The sequence below is a fragment of the Oncorhynchus mykiss genome, chromosome 13 (genome assembly GCF_013265735.2).
Source record: "Oncorhynchus mykiss isolate Arlee chromosome 13, USDA_OmykA_1.1, whole genome shotgun sequence".
Taxonomy (NCBI): Eukaryota; Metazoa; Chordata; class Actinopteri; order Salmoniformes; family Salmonidae; genus Oncorhynchus; species Oncorhynchus mykiss.
This window is the reverse complement of record NC_048577.1, coordinates 31,348,942-31,370,738: the sequence shown is the minus strand read 5'-3', so window position 1 is coordinate 31,370,738 and position 21,797 is coordinate 31,348,942. Positions and strand designations below refer to the sequence as shown.

The window sequence follows — 21,797 nt, the reverse complement described above, 5'->3', positions numbered from 1 at the left end:
TTTTTGCAAACATTACTGTAGTATTTACTACATAGTTTTTTTTTCTTGAGATAATACTGTTGTGTTTACTATAGTATTCTCTAGTTTACTACAAAATTCTATAGTAAGTACTACACATCGAGGGATAATATTGTTTTTAATATATTATTTTAAAGTATATTACAATTTACTACACTGAACAAAAATATATTAACTCAACATGTAAAGTGTTGGTCCCATGTTTCACTAGCTGAAATAAAAAATCCCAGACATTTTCCATATGCACAAATTTCTCTCAAATTTGGTGCACAAATTTGTTTATATCCCTATTCGTGAAAATGTCTCCTTTGCCAAGATAATCCATCCATCTGACAGGTGGCATATCAAGAAGCTGATTAAACAGCATGCTCATTACACAGCTGCACCTTGTGCTGGGGACAATAAAAGGCCACTCTAAAATGTGCAGTTTTGTCACACAACACAATGCCACAGATGTCTCAAGTTTTACAGTTGGCACGTTGACCGCAGGAATGTCCACCAGAGCTGTCGCCGTTTTAGAGAATTTGGCAGTACGTCCAACCGGCCTATCACGTGTAACCACACCTATCCAGGACCTGAGGAGTATTTCTGTCTGTAATAAAGCCCTTTTGTGAGGAAAAACTCACTCTGATTGGTTGGGCCTGAATCCCCGGTGGGTGCACTACTGCCCAGTCATTTGACGGCCTAATGAATTTATTTCAATTGACTGATTTTCTTATATGAACTGTAACTCGGTAAAATATTTGAATTTGTTGCATGTTGCATTCATATTTTTGTTCAGTATATATCATTCTATAGTAAGTACTGTAGTATTCTATAAAAAACTAGTATTTTTTATTGTGGGGGCCTCCCCCTCCTATTTTCCCTCTACTTCCTCCATCCTCTCTCACCAACACTCACAGTCAGACACACTGACTTACACACACTCTCTCTTCCTCTATAGCCAGTGACAGATTGTCCCAGTGGGAGACAGGGAGGATTAGCACTATCCCACAAGCTGATGCCTTGGAACAGGGAGAGGGGATGGATTGATGGAGAAAAAGAGTTAGGGAGTTAAAGAAAAAAGGCATTATGAGAATGGGATAAGGATAAGGATGACAGTCCTTTTGGAATGCCGGGATGCAAGATTACACAGGGATTATTTAACTGTGTGTGTGGCTATGTGTGTGGAATCTCTGGATCAGTCTTAACATGACACATTAACACATGTTACCAGCACTATGTTTTGGTATTCCACGTGTCCCCTCTTGCTGTTCATTTCCCATGCATGATATTTCCCCTCACTCCATCTCTTTTTTTCTTACGTTCTCTTAATTTCTCCCTCTCCTCCCACTCTTTTTCTTCTCACTCTCTCTCTCTCTCTCTCTCTCTCTCTCTCTCTCTCTCTCTCTCTCTCTCGAAATGAAATATTAATTGGTAGCCAGGGAGTAACTGAACCACCAGCGCAACCCACAGTGACTCTGCCATCAAAGAGCTCTACCCTCATCTCTCAGGATTTGATTTGATTTGATTTGATCTCTCTGCTGGCCACGCCATCACTTCACCCACCATCTGTAACAAGAAACACTCTCCCTCTCGTCCTCTCTCTGTCTCAACACTGTATAAGTAAGTCTGCCACGGCAGTGAGGTGCAACACATTAGTCGACTGGGTCAACGTTGTTCTTGTACCTTTCTTTTTTTTGGTTTGAAGTAACAGACAATTATGGTGAGAATTCTGGGTAGTTTCCAAGCAACCTACATTAACTGCTTTGAGGGAAACAGGACGGACTTTGAAGCTTTGGTCTGTCTGTCTGAGGAATAAACTGTCCCCATCAGGAAATAATCAGGGAAGGAATTAAAGGGATAGAGGTAGATGAGGAATGCATTTATCAGCAGGTAAGAGAGCTGGAGGGAGGGTAAAAGGAAAGGGGGAGCATGGGAATTGAGGAGAGATAGATGAAGCTGAGAGAAGAGAGGAGGAGGATAGAAGGAGTACAAATATTTGATCTGGTCTGTGCTCATGGGTGCTTTGTGAAGTAATACTACTACAGTATGTTACTACAACACTCTACAAACATGTGAAGCTGAGTGTGTGTGTGCGTGCGTGTGTGTGTGCTCGCATCTGTGTGGGTGTGCGTGCGTGTGTCTGTTTCTGGAGGAAGGGCCCTGGTGGTCAAAAGTAGTGCACTATATAAGGAATAGGGTGCCATTTGGCATGCAAGCTCAGTAGACGGAGGGCTGGGGCTGTAGACTAATGAGGCTGAAAATAGAGAATGAGAACCAGTCAATAGAGAATGAGAGCCAGTGGGTGACGACCCGTCAAGAGTGTGTGTGTCTGTATCGGTGTGTGTGTGCCTTGTGTAATAAATCCCATCTACAATTCAATCCAATTACGCATTACAATATGTATTTCTATTGAAAGTATCTGGTGTTCTAAAAAACGAATCCTAAAATAAAGGGGTAATATGAATGTCCCCTCCTCACTGTAACGTCCATCCCGGTCACTCTAACCTGGCTCCTACCTCTGTTCTGTTTGAACTAGCGTGACCACACAGATAACAGAATCACTATCAGCTGTCTGTCAGGGAGAGAAAGGGAGAAAAAAATTGACAAAATGAAAATGTACTACAAGTGTATTTTTGCCCTGTCACATTTATTGAGGATCCAGAGAGAGTGAGGGGAAGAGAGAGTCTCACAACTTCTTGGCACATTGTGAAAAAACAAAGTAAGTAATGCATTAGCCATCCTACTGCTGCTTCATACTGGGAATGTTGGAGCGGTGGGCCTTCAATAATATATTGATTCTCTTTAGCGGTGCTTGATTCTCAGGGTAGCTAACTGGAATCACATTGTGTCTGTGCTTTGATGAGGAGAGGAGATAGATTTGTGTTAAGGAATACTGGCTGGCTGTTTCTGGCTGGCTGTCTGGTGGCTGGCTGTCTTTTCTGTCTGTCTGTCCGCCTGCTTGCCCGGTTATGACTCTGTCACATTTCCCTTTGTTTCCTTTATGCCTGTTAATCTGTCGTGACTCTTGACTCAACAACTGCCTTCTTCAGAGTTTTGAATATTATAAAGCAGATTATATTTGGAGGTAATGTGAATTGAAGTTTTCACTCTCTCCCAGCATGGCGAGGCAGGGCGTGGGTCGTCTCTCTCATTCCGTCTGTTTGGTATTGACATGTCTGTCCCTGGCTCTCCACCTCATCCTGGCCCTCTTCTGTCTCTCCGTCCTCCAAACATCCTGCGTTATCCCCCCCCCCTCCTCCTGTTCCTCCTCTTTGTCTTTTCCTGGAACTGTTCCCCATGGAAAACAGGGGAGATCTCACTCCCTTTCCTCACAAAGCAGCTCACACAAATTACCAGTAAGTCGCATGAATGGAGACTTTACCAAAATGGCCGCCCACATAGACCACAACGTGGAGGCCTCATTCAACATTGTCAATGAGAAGGAGAAGGACAAAAAGCTGATTCAAACCAAAATGGCCACCAAAGTGAGCCAATGGATCAGCAGTCGCTCCAAGCTGGAGGCCCTCTTCAGCCACCCGCTGTACAACCTGCCACGCAAACATCTGCTGGAAGACGATTGGCTGCTGAAGTTGAAGCCAAAGAACAAGGGAGGGGACAGTGAGGAGGAAGATGAGGAGGAGGACAGTGACAAAAGCAGTGAAGATAGTGAGTGGTGAGTGAGAGAAAGAGGAGTGGAAGACCACTGATAACAACAAAGTCGAAAAATTAAAGAGGAAAGAAAATGCTTTCTAGATAACAACAAAGTATATCATTCTGTCATAGCATATTACTTTTCTCATACATTTGTGATACCCATTGCTTAATTGGCCTGTTTCCCCTACCATCTTCCCCTGCTCTTTCCATATAGGCAGAGTGACAGCGAGGAGGATGGCTATGACCGAGCTAATTGGACTAGAAGTGCGGACACCCACCCTGCCTGGCTGAGGTACCACCTTGGGATCTCTCGCTGGGAGCTGTATGACAGGAATGACCCTAGCGTTGCCGAGGTGACTCAACAGATGGCCACACAACGCATCCTCAGCGCAGGTGAGAGGGTTGAGCTGGGGTATGGACATGTAGCTAAGATTAGGAATAAGACTACGGTTAGGGTTGAGCCAGGGTGTGGACATGGTGAAGCTAAGGTTAAGGTTAGGGTTTGGGTTTTGGCTAGGGTTAATGTTGAGCTGGGGAGTGGACAGGAAGCTAGGGTTAGGGTTGTGGTGGTTGAGGCTAGCGTTAGCGCAATGACTGGAAGGATACTAGCAGGCTAGTTAGCATTAGCTCACAAAATTACCTAGAACTTCCTTCATATTGGACATAGAGATTTAAAAATGGTATACAGGAGTTCACTTGACTCTGAGGAAGTACATAAAGGATTGTGTATTCATTACCAAAATCCCTTTAATTTATACAGCTTTTTTGAGTAAACTAAGCCACAAATATTGTAATTCAAACATGACTGTCTGCAGTACAACAGCCTGTGGCACCACTGTAGCTTGTTTTTAAACAAACTAAAGTACTGTAGCTATTCCAAGTCAGTTGGGCTAAATGCATGAGCCTTAAAATGGGGATGGTACTGTATTATCTTTCAACCCCAAGGGGAAGCCCAAACTCCACAAACAAGATGATGACTGTCTTACTAAGTGGAGTTGAGATCAACTCTGTATCAATCAGCATGAACTGGACATGGAGTAAACTACACTGAACAAAAATATAAACGCAACAATTTCAAAGATTTTACTGAGTTACAGTTCTAATAAGGAAATCAGTCAATTTAAATAAATACATTTGGCCCTAATCTATGGATATCACATGACTGAGAATACAGATAAGCATCTGTTAAAAAAAGGTAGAGGCGTGGATCAGAAAACCAGTCAGTATCAAATCAAATCAAATGTTATTTGTCACATGCGCCGATTACAACAGGTGTTCACCTTACAGTGAACCGGTTAGTCGAGGTAATTGAGGTAATATGTACATGTAGGTAGAGTTAAAGTGACTATGCATAGATAATAAACAGAGAGTAGCAGCAGCGTAAAAGAAGGGTCTGAGTAGCCCTTTGATTAGTATCTGGTGTGACCACCCTTTGCCACATGCAGCGTGACACATCTCCTTCGGATAGAGTTAATCGGTATCTTGATTGTGGCTTGTGAAATGTTGTCCAACTCCTCTTCAATGGCTGTGCGAAATTGCTGGATATTGGCAGGAACTGGAATACACTGTCGTACACTTCGATCCAAAGCATCCCAAACATGCTTAATTGTGAGAATACAGTCCATGGAAGAACTGTGACATTTTCAGCTACCAGGAATTGTGTACAGATCCTTCCGACATGGGGCCGTACATTATCATGCTGACCCATGAGGTGATGGCAGCGGATGAATGGCACGACAATGGACCTCAGGATCTCGTCACGGTATCTCGTGCATTCGAATTGCTATCAATAAAATGCAATTGTTCTTGTTGTCCATAGCTTATGCCTGCTGATACCATAACCCCACCGTCACCACAGGGCACTCTGTTCACAACGTTGACATCAGCAAACCGCTCACCCACACGACGCCATATACGCTGCCATCTGCCCGGTACAGTTGAAACCAGGATTCCTCTGAAGTACACACTTCTCCAGCGTGCCAGTGGCCATCAAAGGTCAGCATTTGCCCAATTAAGTTGGTTACGAATTCGAACTGCGGTCAGGTCAAGACCCTGGTGAGGCCGACAAGCACGCAGATGAGCTTTCCTGAGACGGTTTCTGACCATTTGTGCAGAAATTCTTCAGTTGTGCACAGTTTCTTCAGATGTCCGGGTGGTCCCAGACGATTCTGAAGGTGAAGAAGCCAGATGTGGAGGTCCTGGGCTGGTGTGGTTACACATGGTCTGCGGTTGTGAGGCCAGTTGAACGTACTGCCAAATTCTCTAAAACGACATTGGAGTTGGCTTATGGTAGAGAAATTAACATAAAATGATCTAGCAACAGCTCTGTTGGACATTCCTGCAGTCAGCATGCCAATTGCATGCTTCCTCAAAACTTGAGACAACTGTGGCATTGTGTTGTGTGACAAAACTGCACATTTTAGAGTGGCCATTTATTGTCCCCAGCACAAGGTGCAGCTGTGTAATGATCATGCTGTTTAATCAGCTTCTTGATATGCCACACCTTTTAGGTGGATGGATTATCTTGGAAAAGGAGAAATGCTCACTTGTGCATAACATTTGAGAGAATAAGCATTTTGTGCATATGGAACATTTCTGGGATCTTTTATTTCAGCTCATGAAACATGGGACCAACACTTTACATGTTGCGTTTATATTTTTGTTCAATATATGCTATTCCTGAATTATACAGACCACTAGCCATAACCCTAACCATAGCTTCATGTCCACACCCCGGCTCAACTCTAAGCCTAGCCATAACCCCAATCCTAACCCTAGCTTTGTGTCCACGGGCCCATTCAACCCACACATACACACGAGACACAAAAGAGTTGGCATTACAGTGAATGAAGAGATTACCCTGGGAGGCTGTAAAACATTGTCTGATGGCCCTCAAATCCTGTCTGTTGTGGGACTGTTCAGAAGCCTTGGTTGGGATCCATTTGTTTATCTATCACATGCAAACAGGGAAGTAGCAGTACTCTAAAAAATACTTGGTTGTTTGGTTGACCATGCTGGGTTGCAAGCGTTGGGTCACTTAGGTTGTTTTCTTTAAAAAGAAACGCTGGATTATTGGTGCCGGGTGATGGGTTATTGGTGCTGGGTTATCGAAATATGACTCAGTGGGTGAGCTCAGAAGACTAGAGGACTGGCTTAGCAGGGGCGTGGCTTTTAGATAGTTATTTTTAGCCACCCGTGAAAGTAAATGTCATTCCGGTTCATCTGCTTTGTTGTTATTTCATGTTAAGGTTGAACACTGCCACATTAATCAATGTTTCCCAAGACCCTATGGATATTTCAATGTTGGGATATGTAGATAATAATGTTATGAGTTTTATGTTATAATATATCATGTGCAAAAAAAAGAAATTTGCAGTGTACAAACATGATGAACAGGAAATACATTTGCTATTACAGGTGGCCAAAAATAATTGTCTGAAACCCATGTCTCTAATAGGCCATGCCTCCTGAAAATAACAAATGGAGCTGTTAATTCATCCCAACTAATGGTTAAAAAAACTGATGGTAAAATAAACCCATGTTTGTATAATCCATATTAACGCGACCCAACTGGCTGGGTCAAACTAACCCAGTGTGTGTTCTGTCCAATATTTACCCAGCGCTGGTTTTCCAAAGAAGCCAAATAGGGTTGTTTTTAACCCAGTATTTTTTTGTGTGCCAAGCTACTGTGTATGGGTTTGAGCGTGTGGGGAAGGGGAAGGGGGAGTGGGAGTTTTGTGTGTGTGAGTGAGTGAGTATCATAATTAAACACACAATCTAAAGAAACAAACAAAAAGAAACAAACAAAAGCCAAAAGCAATTCTTAAACACTAACCAATCAACCATAGTGTCACACCCTGACCATAGTTTGCTTTGTATATTTCTATGTTTTGGTTGGTCAGGGTGTGATCTGAGTGGGCATTCTATGTTGGATGTCTTGTTTGTCTATTTCTATGTCTGGCCTGATATGGTTCTCAATCAGAGGCAGGTGTTAGTCATTGTCTCTGATTGGGAACCATATTTAGGTAGCCTGGGTTTCACTGTGTGTTTGTGGGTGATTGTTCCTGTCTCTGCACCTGCACCAGATAGGACTGTTTAGGTTTTCACATTCCATTGTTTTGTAGTTTATTCATGTAGAGTTTTCTTCATTAAACAAACATGAATCATCACCACGCTGCGTTTTGGTCCGCCTCTACTTCACCTGAAGAAAACCGTTACGCATAGACTGTGAGGATAAAATCTAAAACCACTGAAAGCAATTATAAGTCTTTAAACTGCAAAATACACAAAGTGATTACACCAAACTAGAACATCAGCAAATGGATGACAGTAAAGAAACAGTCAGAGTAGAAACGTGAAAGCCAGATAATCGAAATCTCCAGCTCCTCTGATCTTTTGTTCTGAGGTCAGTCAATATAATCCTGCACTGATCATAAAAAAATCCCACTCACACATCCATGCATATAAACACACACAAACATATGCTCACACACAAACACACGCATACACACACTCTCAACACTGTACTGTGTTGAGCATAAAAGATTACGCAATAATCAGCTTGTGTGTGGGCTGGCCCATAGCCACGTTTCATATACTCCTCCTCATCTTCCTCTTCTTCTCACTCCTCCTCTCTAAAGTCCCTAGATTCTAGAACCACCACTAAATGATACCAGACAGTTTTTGATGTTCGGCCACATTCTGTACTTTATGTAATGAGGACGCCCTGTGGAGAACAGGGGTAACTGCATTTATGTCAAATCCACTAGAAATACTGTACTATTACCAAAAGAACACCATCAGTGCAGTCAATGACAGGTACCTACCTAATGGTGTATTTCCTTTGAATGTTGTGGAGACCCTGTGACTTTCATGTGTTTTAATGTACGGTAAGTGATATGTCTCTGTGTTCTGAGGGTCTGCATGCTGGTGTGTGATTATCATGGTGACGTTGTAGCGTTGTCTGTTATGTGTGTTTCAGTACAGAAGAGTGGGGGTACCCAGCTCAAGCTGATCATGTCATTCCCCAACTACGGACAGGCCCTCCTCAAACCCATGAGGTGAGAATCCACGATACGACGTATGATCTTTATTTACTTGACCTTTATTTGACCAGGTTAGTCTCATTGAGATTAAACATCTATTTAGCAAAAGAGGCCTGGCCGAAAAAAAGCAGCACACAAATTGTCAACATTTACAACGTAAAACACAAAGCACTACAGTTTAAAAACATCAGCTAATACATTTAACAGGCACATTGGAGTGTTTGAACCTAGGGGTCAAAATATTGACCGCCCCTTCAAATAATTTTCCACCATCGTTTTTACCCTAGCTTTAAAATAATTGAAGGAGAGGAACTCCTGTAGTTTCAAGTCATTTTGTAGCTCATTCCAAGTAGAGAGGGCAGAGTATTGGAACACTTTTTTTTACCTAGCTCTCCTCTCACCTAGCTGTCCTGTGAGCATAGGCGATAATTTTCATTAATCTGATGGACAATGTAGGTACACAGGTAAACTGGGAGCAGTCTTAGCATGGCCTTATAAATAAAAACGTACCAATGACTTCGCCTCTGAAGAGCTAAGGAAGGCCAGCCCACTCTCATATAGAGGGTACAGTCCGTGTAGCTCAGTTGGTAGAGCATGGTGCTTGCAACGCCAGGATTGTGGGTTTGATTCCCACGGCGGACTAGTTTGACAATGTATGCGCTCACTACTGAATGTTGCTCTGGATAAGATACAACTAAAACATTTGCAGGGACGAGGGAAGGCTTTGGAGTTTGTAACAAACCTCAGCAGTGCACAGTGTCCAGCATATGTAATGATGCCACAGGGGCAAACATGTACAAGTTATCACCATAGTCGATTACAGGCAAGAAAGACAAGACAAGTATTTTTTTCTCACTTTTTAAAGAAAAACACGACTTATTTTGAAAATAAAACTCCAATTTGAGCCTGAGCTTTTTCACAAGACCCTAGATGTGGGGTTTAGATGTGAACCACTCATCTAACAAGAAACTCAAGTAAGTTGATACCCTTTTCTATTTGCTCGTCCTGCATAGTGACTATGCATGGAAGAGTCTAAAAGGCTCTGCATGGTCAATCCGACATCTGCAGTGGCCATACAGCATTTACTGCGACACGGCCTCTGCAGAAGTCAGGGTATTTCTACTTCTTGCGCTTCGTTAAGCAGAGCAGAGCTCTTGTCAAGGAAGTAAGTTTGTGTTTATACTGGACCTTCCCGCCCCACCTACCGTCAACCAATCATGTCAATGCAGAGTAATATATAGCCCTCCGCATTGTTCAAATTTGGGCACCATGCGGCGATGCAGTACAGAGCTCAATTTGACCTCGGCATGCCTCTGGAGGGTCCGCAATTGCGGAACCTCCGACCACATTTTCAGATCAAGCATAAATTAGCTTTAATGGTTTCATCTTAGATTTCTTGAAAACCATGAACTTTGTCTTATCAGCATTTAAGAGCAACCTCAGCTGACAGAGCTGAGCCTAGACAATAGTAAAAGGCACATTGCAGTTCATCAAAGAACAAAATGATATACAATACGGCTTACAATACGATATACTACCTTATGATATACAATGTGATATGATACTATACAATACAATACAACTTTATTGTATCAGTCACATAACACTCTTACTCTTTCACAGTAATCTTATTTTGGAGGTGAGAAAAATCACATTGTTCTGTGTGTGTTTTATGCAGGCAGGAGAGAGATGCAGAGACAGACTTCAACCTGTTCTACTTCTCTGACTTTGAGAGACACAATGCAGAGATTGCTGCCTTCCACCTAGACAGGTGAAAACAATAAAAAATGGACCTCCCATCTGAGATTAATCTGTGTGTCAAAAGAAAGAGGAGAAAATAACGTCTAAATCACTACCACTGATTTATATCTCTCTTTATCTGTGTGTGTGTGTCGTCTCTCAGGGTGCTAGGTTTCTGTAGAATCCCTCCAGTGGTAGGTAGACTCATCAACATAACCAGAGAGATCAGAGCTATCACCACAGACCACAAACTATCCAGAACCTTCTTCACCTCTCCTGGTGTGTGGCGGTTGGTCCAATCAGCTTTCATAATCAAATCTAACTCTCCTGGTGTGTCCAATCAGCACAGATAGCAACCAAATTTCCCTCCTTCTCTGTTATTAAGCTTGTGTGTGTATAGTGGCTTGCACTATGTGCTAGTCCAGAGTTTCCCAAACGGTTGGTTGGGTTGCACTGGTGGGCTACAGTTTACTTTTCTGTGTCGTTCTGGGTTTATGACTGGTCACAAGAAAAAGTTCTAAATGCTTTTAGATGGGTTATGACCCCAAATGTTTGGCAACAACTGTCCACTGTAGGCCTACTACTTGCATTTAGTCAGTTAACTGTACTATTCACCCAACCCATTGTCTCTCTCTCTCTCCTTCCGCCTCCCCCAGTGGGTAATTTGTGTTTCCACGGTCAGTGTGAATACTACTGCTCCACAGAGAACCCAGTGTGTGGTCGACCCCAGGTCTTGGAGGTGTCCCTGGCCTCCATGCTGCCTGACCTCTCCCTGGCCCCCAGACGCTCCTGGAGGTCCCCTTGGAGGCGCTCCTACAGCCGCACCAAACTGGCACCGTGGGTAGTGGGTACCGAAATGGGCCCCTTGCCTGGGGGTCTCTAACTATGGGAGGGGTTGTGAAGAAACCAAGTGAAGTGTATATCTGTATTAGTGGTTATATACTGTACAGTAGATGGCAAACTGATGGGTTGGAGGTATAATTCAACGTTTGGATTGCATTGATAGAATTCAACTGATCAATGCAATGTAATAATGTGTAGTAGTATCATATTGTCCCCCACTGGCAATAAACCCGTGCATTTGACTAAAGCATACACGTGTTCGAGTCCATACCTCACATGCAGCTGCTACTGTTTCAGATGGGAGAAGAACCCAGATTACTGTGACACGGTGAAACAGACTCCTCCATACAACCAAGGCACCAGACTAGTGGATCTAATTGACATGGTCATTCTGGACTTCCTCATGAGTCAGTAAGCACACTGAACGACACAGATTCTACTACTATTACTACTTCAGTAATTCCAATATTCTTGAAATCAGTAACAATTCAACACACTACCTTGATTTTTCTCTTCTTTTGTTTTTTATCGAGTCACTGAAGCAATACATTCCATGTATTGCTCCATAAGAATGACTAAATGTTCTGAACATTTCCCCACACGACCATATTAGGAATGTGCCAAGGTTTAAGTCCACTGATAATGTGGAACAGATTTTGAATAGACAGAAAGCAATAAACTATTGTTTTGCTTTAATTCCTACTAAGGCAATATGGACAGACATCACTACGAGACTTTTGAGAAGTTTGGGAATGACACTTTCCTGCTGCACCTAGACAACGGGAGGGCGTGAGTACCATACCTTCCATCAATACCTTATAATGTGATACATACTGTATGTTCAGTGGCGATTTTAACTTTAAAATATTGGATGTATCAAAAAAGCTAATATGCATCGAAACCACTACAGACACAAACGTTCAGTTATGATCAGTTTACTTCCCATAGTCAAATTCAGCATGGGTCTACAATATTACATTATTAAAGTATTGGAACGCAGCCAAAACACCATTCTGAGTGTGTCTGCCTGCCTTTTACCAAGACGCTCCCTTTTAGAATAAAGCAACAAGTTACTCCCTCACTTCATCCATTGCATAGTTACAGTTCCATGAGTATAACAGTGGCATCAAACATTAACAAGCCGCGTCGTAGAGCTACCTCAAAACAGATGTTAGCCACTGCTTCTATTCACCACCAACCACAGTTGAATCTTCTTTTCCAGCTTGCTTTCTTTTTAACGGGTGGGCTTATTTCAAAGTTTAGTGGCTGATGAGCACCGAAATGTTTTATCTCTACATTTTCTACATAGCTTGAAAATGATTTGCTAGGAGATAGTCAACATGATAACTTTTCAGGTGGCTAGAAGATAAACAATGAGGTTGACACACATCAGTCCAATCACTGGAGAAAAGATGTAGACTTATCTGTGACAAATGACCTTGAGACTTCTTGGACAGGCACTGCCAATTGAACTCTATGGCAGCACCCAATGGGAAGAAGCTGCCTGGTCGTCAGTGAGCTCTCCCAGTAGGTGCTGGGGTGTTGTAAGTGACATCACCCTGAGCCAATCACGCGCAACCAGAGAAGATCAACAACGCCTACGCTCTGTGCCCCTCCGCCACAGAAGGCACATGAGCAAGGCTGAAACAGCTGCATTCTGGATCTGCCTTACTCAAAGAATATTGACCAAAACAATGATATGACATGGAGGAGTCGAGTATGCTGTAATATTAACTCAAGCAGTTATTTTGTTTACATTGTTTGCTAACTGATACGATATAATGTTGTCACACAAATTAATGCCAGAATTACATACAAAACAGGGCCATCTGCTGGACAGTGGTTGGGCTGTGCCTCACTTGCCATGAATGATGCGTCACCAGTGCAAATTTTGTTTTGCACTGGCAAGTTTATACATACCGATATAACAGTTGTGTAATATTGTGGAAACTATGTTATTTTTAGGTTTGGGCGTCATTCTGTTGATGAACCCTCCATATTGGTGCCCTTACGACAGTGTTGCAGGTAAAACTATCAGCTTGTATAAAGATCAGGTGCAAGTGCAGCAGAAAAAAAGTGCAAGAGGAGACTCATCTCTCCCCCTCTCTTCCTTCTCATTCTCTCTCTCACTTTCCTCCTCCTCTCTCTCTCTCTCCTTGTCTTCCTTCTCTCTCTCTTTCTCTCCTCTCTCTCTCCCCTTGTCCTCCTCTCTGTCTTTTTCTTCTCTCTCTCCCAAATCTCTTTCTCTGTCTCAGAATCCGTCGCTCAACTCTCATGCGTCTGCGTCTCCTGTCCCTCCCGGGCTTCCGTCTGAGTGATGTCATGAGGGAGTCTCTGTCCCAGGATCCCCTGGAGAGTGTGGCCCCCCTCCTCTCTGTACAACACCTCTCAGTGCTGGACCGTCGTCTGAAAACCATCCTGAAGGCTGTACACACCTGTCTGGAGCACCATGATGACGTTATCCATGATGACCTACAGGGATATGATGTTAACTTATACCGGCACTAGACAATAATTAAGACTGAACATCCATTTACAAAACCATCAATGCAATATGTCTATCATTGGATTCAGCTGTGGTTGATGATGAGATTATTCTATTATCAATCAATAAGTTAATTATGTGTATACATTCATGGCACATTTTAACTGTGTGTGTTGCCTAATGAAAACAAAAATTATAAAGTGTTTTAGCATTACACGGGTGGAGTAGTGTTACTGGAGTTTTCAGACAGCAAGGCCATTTGATCACAACAATGCCAGCACTCAGTAGAAAGAGAATGCAGTATATCAGGAAGTTATGGTGACAGAACTCACAACTTTTCGGAGTAGTCAGCCTGTAAGCTGGGACAGGAGGAAGCAGTTGCTTCACTGAGGCTGTACTAGTGGGACGTGTCCTCCTATTGTACAGATCCGTTTATCGGTTTACGTTCCCCAGGGGAGCTGGTCACTTGATCTCATGTCTGGTGGCGGCTCGTTTACAGACATCACAGAACCCAAACTTCAGTGGAGGGATGGCGTCTCTGTCTTCAGAACTGCTCCTTCTAAAAGACTGAGGAGGCGGGACCTGGTCGATCTCTATGTCTGCTGTCACCTTGAGGAGACTGGCGAGGTTAATCTCTTTGAATAATAGTAGTGGTTAGCACAGTAGAGAACGCTATAGCCACGGGGTTGAGATGAGCCTATCTGAACATCCTGCTTATTACTACCAGATACTAATTTCAGAATCTCCTAAAAGAGCCAGAAGATAGCGCTTTAATGTTTCCTTACAACAAAATCCTACTTTCTGTGAACAATTTGAAACTGAATTGAATTCATTTATAATGATCATCAAAAAATTATGTTGATGATCCTTGCATTTGAGGTTTTATTAAAAAACAATGCAACTGCATTTTCATCTGGGGAGAATAAATCACAATTAAAGAAGGTATCAGAGTTGTTAAACAGGTTCATGTAAATAATCAACTATGTTGGCTTAGGCTTACAGCACTTCCAAGGATGTTTCATGATGATTTTTACCGTTGTGTCAATCATGTTATATACCTAAGCTATTGTAACAAGGATTATTCCATAGGACTACTAGGATTTCATGGCAACGGCTGTTAGAGCTCACTTTGCAACGTATGAGCCCTGGTTAGAGTCCCTGCTGCAGCTTTCACATGTCTAATTATGTGATCTAGTGGTGCGAAGCATTCTGTTTTTCAACATTGTGTTGGGTGTAATTACATTGATATATCTAGTGAACAATGGATATGCAACAATGGGTGTGACGGATAGAAGTCATCACTATAGGTGTGATGAAGCCTTTACATCAAAGTTACCTGAAGCTGGATGGAAAATGCTAAGCCCTGACCAGTTATTCAGAAGAAATTCAAAACAAACACATTCTACACATGTACAAACTACCTGTTTAAAGTGTTATTACAACCATGGTGTTCTTTTGTTACTGAAGCTTATATATCAAATATCCTGACAATGATCCACATCATATTTGTAGACAAGTAATGTTAGTGTGTTATGCAGCAAAACACAACTATCCTTTTTTTAGGATGCAAACCAGTAATATGAATCACTGTTGATCCATCCTGTTCTGATCTAATGAGATGGATGTAGGATTTCCTAGGGCCTAGAATCAAGGCATTTCCCAGTCAAGAAGGACGAAGCCAGGCCCAACTTCGTTCTCATTGGCGAAGACTGAACTCAAGTTAGGGGTTATACAGTACCAGTCAAAAGTTTGGACACACCTACTCATTCAAGGGTTTTTCTTTATTTTTACTATTTTCTACATTGTATAATAATAGTGAGGGCATCAAAACTATGAAATAACACAAATGGAATCATGTAGTAACCAAAAAAGTGTTAAACAAATCAAAATAAATTGTACATTTGAGATTCTTCAAAGTAGCCACGCTTTGCCTTGATGACAGCTTTGCACATTCTTGGCATTCTCTCCACCAGCGTCATGGGATTATCACCTGGAATGCATTTCAATTAACAGTTGTGCCTTGTTAAAAGTTAATGTGGATTTTCTTTCCTTCTTAATGCATTTGAGCATTAAGTCCATATTATGCTAAGAGAATCAACAGTACATCATTACTTTAAGACATGGTCAGTCAATATGGAAAAATTTCAAGAACTTCGAAAGTTTCTTCAAGTGCAGTCGCAAATATCATCAGGCACTATGATGAAACTGGCTCTTATGAGGATCGCCACAGGAAAGGAAGAGCCAGAGTTACCTCTGCTGCAGAGGATACATTCATTAGATTTACCAGCCTCAGAAATTACAGCCCAAATAAATGCTTCACAGAGTTCCAATAACAGACACATCTCAACATCAACTGCTCAGAGGAGACTGCGTGACTCAGGCCTTCATGCTCAAATTGCTGCAAAGGACACCAATAACACGAAGAGACTTGCTTGGGCCAAGAAACACAAGCAAGGAACATTAGACGGGTGGAAATCTGTCCTTTGGTCTGATGAGTCCAAATTTGAGAAACAGAGTAGGTGAAAGGATGATCTCCGCATGTGTGGTTCCCACCATGGTGCATGGCGGAGGAGGTGTGATGGTGTGGGGGTGCTTTAATGGTGACACTGTCATTGATTTATTTATAATTCAAGGCACACTTAACCAGACCTTGAACAGCATTCTGCAGCAATACGCCATCCCATCTGGTTTGTGCTTAGTGGGACTATAATTTGTTTTTCAACAGGACAATGACCCAGATCACACCTCCAGGCTGTGTAAGGCTATTTGACCAAGAAGGAGAGTGATGGAGTACTGCATCAGATTACCTGGCCTCCACAATCACCTGATTGAGATGGTTTGGGATGAGTTGGACTGCAGAGTGAAGGAACAGTGCTCAGCATATGTGGGAACTCCTTCAAGACTGTTGGAAAAGCATTCCAGGTGAAGCTGTTTGAGAGAATGCCAAGAGTGTGCAAAGCTGTCATCAAGGCAAAGTGTGGCTACTTTGGAGAATCTGAAACACTTTCTACTACATGATCCCATATGTGTTATTTCATAGTTCTGATGTCTTCAATCCAGTAAAAATAAAGAAATCCCTTTAATGAGTATGTGTCCAGACTTTTAACTGGTACTGTATATATAATATATATATGTACATATTTCCTTTATCAAATTTGTGTAACTGTTTTTTATTTAAATTTAATTTTTTGCTTTATTTTGGGCTCCCCACAGGCCTGGGCCCAGGGGCATCAGTCCCGGTAAGACCCTGCATTTGTCCAGCCCTGAGCATCAAATCCAGAGGTTATAAATTCTAATCCCAGGTGAGGTCATATTTTAGCTGAACATCGTACCACTTACTTTAAAGCCCCCATAACTTTTCATTACTTTACTTATAATGGTTGGGCATGGTTTGATCTGATGTGAAGTTAATGTGATAAAATGTAAAGCAACATGTTATTACATGAAACTACACGTGTGAAAATGTGATTACATGTGAAGTATTCAACAAACAAAAAAACGTTTCCACATGTGCAATTCTACGGTAACTGAATTACATTATTGACTCCGTGTTTTAAACTTTACATTGTATGCCAAACAAAAAACATTGATTTAAATGTTTAACAAATCATACAAGTCTATTCACAAATATTACATTAAAACATTTAGTGGAAGAACAGTGCAGATGCTAACTTTGGTAACAGAATTATGGTAAAATCTCCCTCAGGTTTTTATGCGACCACGTTTATGCGACCAGAGTTCCTCTGTTCAGTGTCTGTGTTATTTTGCCATCTTAATCTTTTCTTTCATCGGCCAGTCTAAGATATGGCTTTTTCTTTGCAACTCTGCCTAGAAGGCCAGCATCCCGGAGTCATCTCTTCACTGTTGACGTTGAGGCTGGCGTTTTGCAGGTACCTGTTTCTCAAACTAGACACTCTAATGTACTTGTCCTCTTGCTCAGTTGTTCACCGGGGCCTCCCACTCCTCTTTCTATTCTGGTTAGGGCCAGTTTGCGCTGTTCTGTGAAGGGAGTAGTACACAGCTTTGTACGAGATTTTCAGTTTCTTGGCAATTTCTCGCATGGTATAGCCTTAATTTCTCAGAACAAGAATAGACTGACGAGTTTCAGAAGAAAGTACTTTGTTTCTGGCCATTTTGAGCCTGTAATCGAACACACAAATGCTGATGCTCCAGATACTCAACTAGTCTAAAGCAGGCCAGTTTTATTGCTTCTTTAATCAGAACAACAGTTTACAGCTGTGCTAACATAATTGCAAAAGGGTTTTCTAATGATCAATTAGCCTTTAAAAATTATAAACTTGGATTAGCTAACACAACGTGCCATTGGAACACAGGAGTGATGGTTGCTGATAATGGGCCTCTGTAAGGCTATGTAGATATTCCATAAAAATCTGCCATTTCCAGCTACAATAGTCATTTACAACAATAACAATGTCTACACTGTATTTCTCATCAATTTGACATTATTTTAATGGACAGAAAATGTGCTTTTCTTTCAAAAACAAGGACATTTCTAAGTGACCCCAAAATTTGAACGGTAGTGTTAATAGTTTTAAATGTTAGGATTATGTATTTGTGTTGTTCCAAATGTCTGAATAAAAAATACAGTAAGTGCAGAATAGTGATTTGGGGAGGGGGGGGGGGGGGGGCTGAAGGGGGGTTCACCCAGGCAGCTATACAAGCTAGAACCTGTCTCGGCTGTTGAAGGATGAGGACCAAGGTGCAGCGTGGTGAGCGTGTGACTGGTCAGGCCCCGTGTTATGGGGTGATGTGCACTGTGTCTCGGCCGAGCATTCACAGGCTGGTGTGCTCGGTGCCAGCGTACCGCATTTCCCGGGTGGAAGTGGGCATCCAGCCAGAATGGGTGGTGCCAGCACTGCGCTCGAGACCGCCAGTGCGCCTCCACGGCCCAGTGTATCCGGTGCCTCGGTCAAGGAAGAGGCCTCTTGTATGTCTCCCCAGCCTGGTGAGTCCTGTGCATGCTCCCAGAGCCAGGTCTCCTGTGTGTCTCTCCAGCCTGGTGAGTCCTGTGCCTGCACCCAGCCCGGAGCCTCCAGAGACGGCCTCCAGCCCGGAGCCATCAGAGACGGCCTCCAGCCCGGAGCGAGGGTTCCCAGTCCGGGGCCCGCAGCGAGGGTGCCCAGTCCAGGGTCGGCGGCGAGGGTCCCCGCACCAGAGGTGCCACCAAAGTGGGGTGAGCCAGCGGTGGAGCGGGGTCTGCGTTCCGCATTTTCTATTTCCATGTGTTGGCCGGGTATGGTTCTCAATCAGGGACAGCTGTCTATCGCTGTCTCTGATTGGGAACCATACTTAGGTACTCTTTTTCCCACCTGTGTTTGTGGGAAGTTGACTTTGTTTAGGGCACATAGCCTTTGAGCTTCACGGTTTGTTTTGTATTGTTTATTGTTTTGTCGGCTAATTTTTAAATAAAGTAAAATGTACACTCATCACGCTGCACCTTGGTCCTCATCCTTCAACAGCCATGACAGAACCGCCACTGACTGCAAGCATTGCAAAACAATCACTAGCCAGCTATTCAGTGGAGTGGTTGTGTGGTCCCAAATCTGGGATTAAGGGTCTCTTTTTCAAGTTTAAAGGAATAAACATTCAACATTGGCCATGCTGTCAATTAAGCAAGATTTGTGCCGCACTCAAAACAACTGGAAACTCGGAACTGGGAAATCTCAGACTTCAGTGTGTTCAAGACGACTGGGACATTTCCTGTCACAACTTGCAGACGACTGGGACATTTCCTTTCACAACTTGCAGACTTGTTTTCGAGTTGCTGTGCGTTTTGTTGCCAACCTATTTTGCTACCTGACAACTTTACTTTTTAATTACCGTTTATATTTTTGTTTTTTTTCCTCAACTTTTTTACTCCGGACGCTTTATCTGGACACGGTTCGTCAGGACCTCCAACAGCCGAAGCTAAGTAGTAACATTAACATGATGCCTTCTAATTGCAGTCGCTGTACTCATAATATACAGGAGAACGATCGCCTTACGGCGAGGATAGCTGTGCTACAAGCCCAGCTACAGACGCAATCGTTAGGCAAGGGTAATTTCAGTGTAGGAAAGGATGAAACAGCGTCTGTGCCACCAGTAAGTACAGATAGTAGTATAAATCCCCTGGCACAGTCCCCGCAGCCGGACAACTTTCACACGGTTTCTGGAAGGAAATGCTGTAGGAACGCTCAACCGGTGTCGCTCATTCAGCCGACAGAAACTTTCAACCGGTTTTCCCCATTAAGCAGCGAGTCGGAGTCAGAGGCCGAGTCTTCTCTGGTCTCTACTCCTCCCGTTACGGGGTCTGAGACGCCGAAGCTTCTCACCATTAGCTCTGACAAATTGAAAACTCTAGTCATTGGCGACTCCATTACCCGCAGTATTAGACTTAAAACGAATCATCCAGTGATCATACACTGTTTACTAGGGGGCAGGGCTACCGACGTTAAGGCTAATCTGAAGATGGTGCTGGCTAAAGCTAAAACTGGCGAGTGTAGAGAGTATAGAGATATTGTTATCCACGTCGGCACCAACGATGTTAGGATGAAACAGTCAGAGATCACCAAGCACAACATAGCTTCTGCGTGTAAATCAGCTAGAAAGATGTGTCGGCATCGAGTAATTGTCTCTGGCCCACTCCCAGTTAGGGGGAGTGATGAGCTCTACAGCAGAGTCTCACAACTCAATCGCTGGTTGAAAACTGTTTTCTGCCCCTCCCAAAAGATAGAATTTGTAGATAATTGGCCCTCTTTCTGGGACTCACCCACAAACAGGACCAAGCCTGACCTGCTGAGGAGTGACGGACTCCATCCTAGCTGGAGGGGTGCTCTCATCTTATCTACCAACATAGACAGGGCTCTAACTCCTCTAGCTCCACAATGAAATAGGGTGCAGGCCAGGCAGCCTGCCAGCATAGTGGAGTCTGCCACTAGCACAGTCAGTGTAGTCAGCTCAGCTATCACCATTGAGACCGTGTCTGTGCCTCGACCTAGGTTGGGCAAAACTAAACATGGTGGTGTTCGCCTTAGCAATCTCACTAGGATAAAGACCACCTCCATTCCTGTCATTATTGAAAGAGATTGTGATATCTCACATCTCAAAATAGGGCTACTTAATGTTAGATCCCTTACTTCAAAGGCAATTATAGTCAATGAACTAATCACTGATCATAATCTTGATGTGATTGGCCTGACTGAAACATGGCTTAAGCCTGATGAATTTACTGTGTTAAATGAGGCCTCACCTCCTGGCTACACTAGTGACCATATCCCCCGTGCATCCCGCAAAGGCGGAGGTGTTGCTAACATTTACGATAGCAAATTTCAATTTACAAAAAAAAGAATATGGAATAAATGTTGTGGATCTTAATGTTTTTCCTCATAATCCTGGACTATCGGACCACCATTTTATTACGTTTGTAATTGCAACAAATAATCTGCTCAGACCCCAACCAAGGACCATCAAAAGTCGTGCTATAAATTCACAGACAACACAAAGATTCCTTGATGCCCTTCCAGATTCCCTCTGTCTACCCAAGGACGCCAGAGGACATAAATCAGTTAACCACTTAACTGAGGAACTCAATTTAACCTTGCGCAATACCCTAGATGCAGTTGCACCCCTAAAAACATTTCTCATAAGAAACTAGCTCCCTGGTACACAGAAAATACCCGAGCTCTGAAGCAAGCTTCCAGAAAATTGGAACGGAAGTGGCGCCACACCAAACTGGAAGTCTTCCGACTAGCTTGGAAAGACAGTACCGTGCAGTACCGAAGAGCCCTTACTGCTGCTCGATCATCCTATTTTTCTAACTTAATTGAGGAAAATAAGAACAATCCGAAATTCCTTTTTGATACTGTCGCAAAGCTAACTAAAAAGCAGCATTCCCCAAGAGAGGATGACTTTCACTTTAGCAGTGATAAATTCATGAACTTCTTTGAGGAAAATATTATGATTGTTAGAAAGCAAATTACGGACTCCTCTTTAAATCTGCGTATTCCTTCAAAGCTCGGTTGTCCTGA

The 21,797-nt window shown here is 42.9% G+C and overlaps 1 protein-coding gene and 1 non-coding gene across 2 annotated transcripts; both read left to right on the top strand.

Annotated features, from left to right (window-relative positions):
* Positions 1 to 551: 551 nt before the first annotated feature.
* Positions 552 to 15,215, top strand: LOC110486117 (extracellular serine/threonine protein kinase FAM20C-like). The gene is made up of 11 exons (XM_021557485.2): positions 552 to 2,722; positions 3,122 to 3,676; positions 3,872 to 4,050; positions 8,639 to 8,717; positions 10,381 to 10,473; positions 10,606 to 10,721; positions 11,099 to 11,279; positions 11,583 to 11,692; positions 11,993 to 12,074; positions 13,251 to 13,310; positions 13,541 to 15,215. The coding sequence occupies exons 2-11, from the start codon at positions 3,123 to 3,125 to the stop codon at positions 13,791 to 13,793; spliced, it is 1,707 nt and encodes a 568-aa protein (XP_021413160.1). The 5' UTR covers positions 552 to 2,722; position 3,122; the 3' UTR covers positions 13,794 to 15,215.
* On the top strand, positions 9,272 to 9,344 carry trnaa-ugc. Its single transcript has one exon. It is a non-coding gene; the product is annotated as a tRNA-Ala (tRNA).
* Positions 15,216 to 21,797: the final 6,582 nt, after the last annotated feature.

Coding starts and splice junctions, on each gene's coding strand:
- LOC110486117 (XM_021557485.2), top strand. CDS start 3,123: ATGGCGAGGCAGGGCGTGGGTCGTCTCTCTCATTCCGTCTGTTTGGTA. Junction 10,722..11,098: donor AACCTTCTTCACCTCTCCTG/GTGTGTGGCGGT, acceptor CGCCTCCCCCAG/TGGGTAATTTGTGTTTCCAC. Junction 11,280..11,582: donor AGCCGCACCAAACTGGCACC/GTGGGTAGTGGG, acceptor CTACTGTTTCAG/ATGGGAGAAGAACCCAGATT.